The sequence below is a fragment of the Trypanosoma grayi genome (genome assembly GCF_000691245.1).
Source record: "Trypanosoma grayi strain ANR4 Tgr_774_V1, whole genome shotgun sequence".
Classification (NCBI taxonomy): Eukaryota; Euglenozoa; class Kinetoplastea; order Trypanosomatida; family Trypanosomatidae; genus Trypanosoma; species Trypanosoma grayi.
The window spans coordinates 1-8,140 of record NW_008826393.1 but is presented as its reverse complement, the minus strand read 5'-3'; the positions used below and the strand labels follow the sequence as shown (position 1 = coordinate 8,140).

Sequence of the window (8,140 nt, the reverse complement as noted above, 5' to 3'; positions counted from 1 at the left end):
TCGCACAGGGCATTGTGGCACGCGGTCACCAGGGCATCCACATCAGCGGCCTCGCTGCCCTCCAGCGCGTGACGCTCGGCGTCCTCCGCAGCGTCCACGGCGTCACGCTCAAGCTCGAACCACGCTGCCTGCTCGTCCGAGGCCAAGTCGCCACGGCAATTAGACTCCTCATCCTCCGCCGCACAGAGGGCATCCGCCGCGCATTCGCACAGGGCATTGTGGCACGCGGTCACCAGGGCGTCCACATCAGCGGCCTCGCTGCCCTCCAGCGCGTGACGCTCGGCGTCCTCCGCAGCGTCCACGGCGTCACGCTCAAGCTCGAACCATGCTNCCTGCTCGTCCGAGGCCAAGTCGCCACGGCAATCAGACTCCTCATCCTCCGCCGCGCTTTGTTCTAGTGTGCGGGGTGGAGTGTTGTGAATTTCTTGTTTTTCCTCTATTTCGCTGCGTGCAATGTAGCGTTCTAGTGAAGTTGTATCTAGTGAATCCGTATGCGCCCTTGGACATTGTATTTCCTCCTGGTTGTGCTGGGGCGATGTGGTTTGTGCAAGATCATCATCACCTTGGCGGTATTGTTGTATGATTATTTTCTTTTCAGCTGTTCGGAGGAGTTTCATGAAGCTGTTAATTTCATTGTCCAGTATATCGTCTCTAGCTGCATCCTCTTCTTGTTCTAAGGTACTTGCAGCTTCTATGCATGATAGGTAAATTGCCTGTGCAAGTTGTATGGATGAATCCCGTTTAGGAATTGGCGATTGATTTGTGATCCCTATACTTTGATATATGTGGTCATTTAGGCAGCTGTTCCATATGGGGCTATTCCCATGTGCCGCACTGTCTAGAACCGTTGCGTTTGTCCTCACTCTTTTATACTTTTGGAGGATATGTATTAGGCTATAAATCTCGTCATCCATGAGTTTATCCATCTGATCATCCCATTCCCTCATGATGTTTGTGGAACGCTGCGGGGGTGGCGATGGAGATGGAGATGGAGATGCTGATGCTCTAGATTGAGATGTGGTTACAGAGTCTGTTAGCGGCTGTGGCACTGGGGTTTTCGCAATCCCTGCAACTAGCTGCTTCCACTGCATGTCAAAGTCGTGGCGCTCCCTGGCTACTTCCAAGTACACCTTCTGCCGGCTCGCGCTTTCCTGTAAATTCATTTGCTCACGTGCGAGGAAGTATGCGGTAGACACCCAGTGATGTGTATGGAGTTCTTCGTAGTCCTCATCATATTTATCATTTTCAGTTTCGCCGAATCGGCCCTGTATTCGCCTCCTATCAAGACTCTCTTGGCTGACGATCAAGTTGCGCCGCACTTCCTCCTTCTCTATACATGTTTGTATATCTTGAAGGGTCTCCCATAACTCTTCCTCCCGTCGCTGCCGATAGCGAGAAATCTGCCCCCGCACCATCCGGTCTTCGAACATTCTCTGAATTATTTTTGAAAACTTCTGGGTCTCTTCAAGTTGCACCTCACGCCTAGATAGGCTCTCTAATATGTATTGTGTCTTGAGTGACTGGAGATACGCCTCTATATGTTGCTCGCTTAGCGCCGGATCCTTAGCCGCCTCGAAGACAACGTGAATAAATCCGTCACCCTCCGACACCACTGAGGGGATCCTGTGTTGTCTTCGTTGTAATTGGTGTTCACGGCTCGTCAAGGACTGGCCGCCAAGAGGAACCGGCTTCGGCCGCGAAAGCGGAATCGGTCTCTCAGCTTCAACATAAGTTTGTTTGGTGGCGCTTGATGGGTGCAAAGAAGGATCGACGCTCACAAAGCTCGTTTTCGTTGATATATTTCCATTCTCACCACTTCGCAGCGCCATGTTGCGATTGGTGTCTTTTGAGATGGTCGCGAGAACTGCCGCCGTCTCCAAAAACTGTTTCTTTGTATCATTGTGAATCTTCAGCTGTCCGTCAACAAACATCTCTTCGAGCGCTGATCGTGTCTGGCTTTCGACAGCAAGGATGCGTTGACGTCTCGTGCTTTCATCCCGGATGAGAATGAGCGGGTTACGTGGTTTCATCTCGACCAAATGCGTGAGAGCGGTGTGTCAGCCCGCAACGTTTTTAAGCCTAATGACCGCTCCCACAAAGCAAGACAAGAAAGCAATGTGGGGCTATGGCTATACAAGATCTCCTGAGCCCCTATGCTTGCAGCAAGGATAAGGTTGTTGTTGTCTCGTATTGCAAAAAGTCCGCTATTTCTCTTCTCACACCTGTGTCGAACCCCACCTTGCACGGTAATTTATATGCAGGTGTGTATGCAAGTATTTTCTCCGTTTTTTCCCCTTTCCTCTTTTTTAAACGCTTTAGAATCTGACTGTGAGACAACTCAGAGAAGGGATTTTCTCTTCTTCGTTCTCTTCACTTTCTCTTTTCCTTCACAAGAGTTAAAAACCAAAGGCCAATAAAAAAGGGAACCTACCCCCACCAGGCCCACTTTCTTGTCTGCTTCCAGCCACGCTGTGCGTTCTCGAGGCTCTGAAAATGCCCCACTGGATGCAACGTTTTCTATTTCCTTTTATATCCCCACACTTTTTTTTTTCGTTCTTCTGCTAAGTAGCCAAGTGCTACCTGATTTTTTTGAGGAACAAGAGAGCACGTCCCCAACCTCGATCCTGATCGATTAATTGAATGATTCTACACTTGCACAGATGCACCTACCGGCAGAAAGAAACAGAAAGGAAGAAGCGGAGCAAAGAAACTTTCACAGAAGGCAGAAGCAGCAGCAGGAGGGAAAAACACCAGAAAACACAGAATAGAGATGAAGCACGGCGAAGCCGTGAGGCGGTCACTGTTCAAAACAAAAATACAGAAAACACTAAAAGATGCTCGACGGGTAGGAGCCTTCCGTGCAGAATCCCATTCTCTCTACTTCAGAGGAATGAAGCGAGAGGAGTGCGTTGCACCAACACCAGGACGGCCGTGCATGACGGGCTTGTACGTCATGGAAAACTCCCCGAGGTAGTGGCCAATCATCTCACCCTTGATCTCCACGGCGTTGAACTGACGGCCATTGTAAATACCAACAATGGACCCCACCATCTCGGGTGTGATGACAACATCACGGAGGTGCGTCTTCACTGCCTTCGGCTTCTCACCTGCCTTCACGTTCTTCTTTGCCTCGCGCAGGCGCTTCAGCAAAACAGGTGCACGGCACTTCGCCTGGCGGTTCATGTGGCGACGGGCACGAGCGTGCACCAACGTCTTGAACTCATCCTCCGAGAGTGCCAGGAGAGGGTCGATCTCAAGCCCACGGTACGTGAACTTGTGGAACGTACGCTCCTTCTTGAGCTGCTCGTAGCGCTCCTGTGTAAGGTTGGACGCCATACTGCTTCTCCGTCTACATACGCAACAGAACACAGAAAAAAAAAAGAGAATGGAGGCTGATTCAGTTGAAGCAGAGGTGCAACCACGAGGAATCCGTAGTGTACCGAGAGAAGAAAGTCAAGGGCATTCCATCCCACAATACAGAAAAAGTAAACATAAGCGTAGTTTACATGTGTATTGCATGATGGCAATGGGTGATGTGTACAAAACGAATGAAAGAGTGACAGAGGAAAGCAATGATAGACACATAATGCAACGCGGTTGATAAGATGCCAAAAATGGCCCTGTACATCATGAGGACCGGCACGGCCACGACTCCTCAGCTTCAAGCCGAGGCAAAGAAACCAATGCGCTCACGAGGGGTGTTTTTTCTGGATGAGATACCTTTTCGTCGACGAAAATGCTCTCGGGTAGCGTAAGGGTACTTTGCCGTATCGCCAAGCAGAGGCCGTACCACTCTACCATTTCCTTGTCGGAGTTGACCGTCATCTGTGTTGGAATAGCATCCTCAGGCGGTGGAGGCGAAGGTGTCTTGCGCTTTCGTTCCACAGATCTAGATGCCCCCAGCTTCTTTTTCCCTTTGGATTTCTGTTTAGTAGCCTTCTTGTTGTTGGTGTTCTTTATCTGTGGTGATTCATTCTCTGTTTGCGCATCCTTCGGTGGATCCACAGCATCAGGAAGAGGCGCACCTAAGGATGGCACGGCCCGATGCTGAGCAGCAACGGGGAAATGCACCGAACGACTGAATCGTTGCACCCCTTCCAAGGCAGTAACCAACAATTGTTCCAGAGAAATATCTTTGAACTCTCGTAGAGAAAATCTCCGCTCGCCTAAAACATTCGAGTATTTTTCTGTAAAAGTAGGCGCCGCTGGAGCCTCTGATTCTCGCAACGACTCTCCAGGAATTTTAATATCATGCTCTGGAAGAGACGGGTACCTTTCAGCTAGATATTCCGCTGTAAGGTTGAGACGGTTCTCATCAAATTCCTTTACGGCCTCCAAAGCTACTGGGACGGGCAGTAGAAACACACCAATAACAACCTGGCTCTCCACGACAAGCGGCCCAAGAACTCTCTCTAACAAATTGTACACTCTCTCGTGGCGTTGAATAATCAACCTGCGCCAAAAACGTGTCAGTACCGAGGCTCCTTGCGGCTGCTCAGAAATATTGCTTTTTCTTGACATACGCATACCAACTATTGATCGATGCCGAGAAGACCTCGGAACATCAGATCGTTCCACACACGTTTCATCTGCCAGAATGGCCGGAAGGAAAATACGTCCACCAACCAGTGGAATCTGATTTGTTTTGAAGGTTTCCATCACTGAAAGAGTAACACAGCGTCCAACATGGGCATCCATATCCGCAACAAGTTTGAGTACCGAGCTAACCAATTTGTTGTATGTAAAGGAATTACTTCCGTCAGAATCAAATTTTCGAATGCGGGTCTCCACAAAAAGTAATACCCTTTGCATAGTATCAAAAAGCTGAACAGGTAATCTTCCATCCACAACATCTACAAACAGACGGCACAATGGCTGTTGTTCCTTGTACCGGTGAGTGGAGTACCATAAATTATAGCTGAACTTTCCAAATTCCATTTCCACAGGATCGCTAATGCCGTTGTGAAGAAATGCTGGATTGAGAGTACCTGATTGAAGCAGCTTGGAGTGAGGACACTCCGACGTGGCTGTCTTGAGTATTTTAGAAATAAAATAGGACACAACATAACCAAATGGAATATTATTCTCACTTTGCTGCATTTCTGACGCAGTCGCATCAAGTCGGACAAGAGGATGTGAAGAACGTTCAAACAACTGGTATACGCGAGGAGCGATCATCTTTGAATCTCGATCTGCACGACACGCCGTCTTCAAGTGTGAATAGTTGGAGAAAAAGTCAAACACCAACGTAGCAGTTTCTGTCTCAGTCCATCTAAGATTAGGAACACTAGGCTCCACATGCGTTCGCAGAAAGTGAGGAATACTGTCCCATAGGGAAGTTGCAAATGTTGGGAGGACACCCAGAACATTACTGTGTTCTGCAACTTTCAGCACAGTTTCCTCTTCCATCCACTCCACCGCCGATGTCAATTGTCGAAGAGCCATAACAGCCGAGTTTAACTGATGCTTGAGATTTGTCCCTACTGCTGCAAGTTCCGCAACAACCTGAGCGGTTGAGTTCTTCAAGTCAATACCAAGATCTGTTTGAACAGCAAAAGAAACATCCCTTGGTCTTGGAGTCAAGGGGACTTCACCACCCTCTCCGAGGGCTGACACGAAACGTTTTTCGTGAATGTACTTTTCGAGATCAAGGACCTGATCCTGCAATATTTCAATTTGTGTGCGTAAAGAAGAATTGTCATTCTTTAATCCATTCACTTGAATACGGTACGCCGTCCTATCATCAAATGCACTGTTTAGAAGCTCACGCTGCAGGGAAAGACGTGCAAGATTCATCTCTTCCCTAGATGCCTCCATAAAGCTCAGCGACACCTGGCTCTGGATTTTCCTCACGCCGTCTTCCTCGCGTCGTTTTGAAGTATCTTCACTTTTTGGCTTGCTGTACGTATAAAGGTCTTCACCCGCGCGTGGGACTTCAATACGATGCTTTCGCAGAAGTGTTTCCAAATCCTCAACACGGTTAACAAGACTCTCGTTTGTTTTGAAAACCGAAGCTATTAATTTTCTGAACGAGCTAAACTCATCTTCTTTTCGCTGGCACTCATTTAACCGCAACATTACCGTTTCTTTGGCCTTCATCAGTTCTTCATCTCGCTCTTTTCTCAGCATTAGAATCTCATCACGAAGTTGTTTGCAGGTTGACTCTGACTTCCTCTTGTCACGGATAAGCTGAAGTATTTTCTCCTCGAAAAATGACTCATACTTCTTGTAGATATTCTGCTCTAAATTCTTTATTTCCATTCGATGCGATTCCTGTACACTCTCACCCGATGCCGAAAGTTCCTTCAAATATCGTCGCACCATCAGAACTATACCCGAAAGTGAAGGCTGTATGCAGCTTAACTCATCCAATACTTTCCTGACGTTGGTACCACGTTGTGGCTCCGGAACATGCTGGGCACAACTTACGGATATGAATGACTCGAGTTGTTGAATTTTCTCTTTGTTTACCAAGGTTTTCTGCCGTGTGGCCTTACGATCAGACAACTGTTGGGCGCCAGAAGCCGCACTCCCTTCCTTGAAGCCGGACATTAAATGGGAGACTGATATTGGGTCCAATCTACCTCTTGTGGGGTGGGAGCCCTTCAATCCCCCCCTCATCCCCTGTCCAAGCGACGCAGTGTGCGGTTCGTCTCCCCTAGGCATCTCAACGCTCATTCTCGGAGTGCTGAGAGTGGTGTTTTCCTCAGCACTCCTACCGAAGTAAGCGAGGGAAAGCAGATTCCCAGATTCCGAATCCATGAACCTTTGAACACAAAAACATACCGAAAAAAAAGGACCAAGAAAGAAGAGCACGGACTTTTTTTTCTGTGTTCTTTGCAGTAAGATTGATGTGAGGCCAAAGAAAAAAAAAAACAAAAAAAAAAACGAGACTATTGTTTAAACCTGTTTTCCTCCAGAGAAACAATGTGCCCTTTCACTATTACAGTTAAAAAACAAGGATCACACCCCCACAGCGACCCTCTCTCAGCTGCGGCAGCATACTCCGCCTGACTTTACGCACCATCAAAAGTAAAAGAATTTCTTCTGGTTAAAGCAATCAGAGTATTCACTGTAAGGCTCCTTGTTCTCCACTGAGTGCTCAAGCGCAGAGTCATCTCTTTTCTCTTCGTTTTAAACTATAAAGACGAATATTTTAAACAGCTTCATGCATGATCGCTGCTCCGGTGCTCTCTTCATCAGATGGGGAGATGGCATCGGTAAGCCACAGCTTAAGACGAACCGCATCAGAGTGATCAAGATAGTAACGAGGAAGAAATTTCGTTTTCACAAATCCCAGGTTCAAATAGAGCGAAAGTGCGCGTTCGTTACTCACAGGGGTTTCCAAATACACCTCCTCGCACCCCTTCTGTCTCATTAGTTCAGTGGTCAAAGCGACCAAACGACTCCCAAGACGGAATCCGCGGAATTCCGGTACAACAGCGAACATTGCCACGTATCCTCTCAAAGGACGACCCGGCCCCTTTCGTGTTACACGGGACACCACAGCTCCCACACGTTCTCCTTTAACAGAAGCTTCAGGGACTGTTTCACTTTCAATGCCGTAAGCAATCACGGTCAGGTCGGGCCATCCAAAAACAAAATACTCGTAGGTAAAACTACTGTAAGGTTCTGTTAGTTCCCTCGTAAAAAGCTGAACAACAAAATTCATTGCCTCTTCACTTCCATCAAATTGCTCATAGCGAATATACTTTTTTGGTGCAACCTCCATCCATGATTTTTGCCCCTCATTCAGCGGCACAACAACATTGACATATTGCGCATCACGAATGGCCTTCTCTTGCCAAAGACGCTGCGCTGCAAAAGCCATTCGCAATTGCTTCTCGCTAAAGGGCATTCCATTTGCTCCCTGGACTTTGCAAATCGCCTCATTTACCTTCTTTTCATCAAGAGCAAGCGCCTGCTTTTTGGTCATTCCCTGCTTGGGATTCTTTCGTGAATCAGCTGCAGAAACACCCTCAATCGCCGCAACCAAAGCATCGAGGGTTTCGTCGCTCACATTGCGAGTTTCTTTCTTCCCACCCTTCTTGGGCATTTCTACTTGGCTTTCTGTTTTATTTTATGTTTTTAATCAATAATTCGTCCCCCTCAATGCAACCCCCCCCACAAAAAAAAAAAA

At 47.8% G+C, this 8,140-nt stretch overlaps 4 protein-coding genes across 4 annotated transcripts; all 4 read right to left on the bottom strand.

Annotated features, from left to right (window-relative positions):
• Positions 1-2,030, bottom strand: DQ04_07741030 (hypothetical protein; the record flags this gene model as incomplete). The annotated part of the gene is made up of 1 exon (XM_009315290.1): positions 1-2,030. A coding segment is annotated over one exon (2,030 nt), but the record flags the coding sequence as incomplete, so codon positions are not given.
• An 847-nt stretch (positions 2,031-2,877) lies between these two features.
• On the bottom strand, positions 2,878-3,336 carry DQ04_07741020 (40S ribosomal protein S15; the record flags this gene model as incomplete). Its single annotated transcript, XM_009315289.1, has 1 exon — positions 2,878-3,336. One exon carries the CDS (start codon positions 3,334-3,336, stop codon positions 2,878-2,880), a length of 459 nt encoding a protein of 152 aa, XP_009313564.1.
• A 291-nt stretch (positions 3,337-3,627) lies between these two features.
• DQ04_07741010 (hypothetical protein) lies at positions 3,628-6,552 on the bottom strand (the record flags this gene model as incomplete). The annotated part of the gene is made up of 1 exon (XM_009315288.1): positions 3,628-6,552. The coding sequence occupies one exon, from the start codon at positions 6,550-6,552 to the stop codon at positions 3,628-3,630; it is 2,925 nt and encodes a 974-aa protein (XP_009313563.1).
• A 604-nt stretch (positions 6,553-7,156) lies between these two features.
• DQ04_07741000 (Tcc2i18.7) lies at positions 7,157-8,056 on the bottom strand (the record flags this gene model as incomplete). The annotated part of the gene is made up of 1 exon (XM_009315287.1): positions 7,157-8,056. One exon carries the CDS (start codon positions 8,054-8,056, stop codon positions 7,157-7,159), a length of 900 nt encoding a protein of 299 aa, XP_009313562.1.
• Between the last annotated feature and the right edge of the window lie 84 nt (positions 8,057-8,140).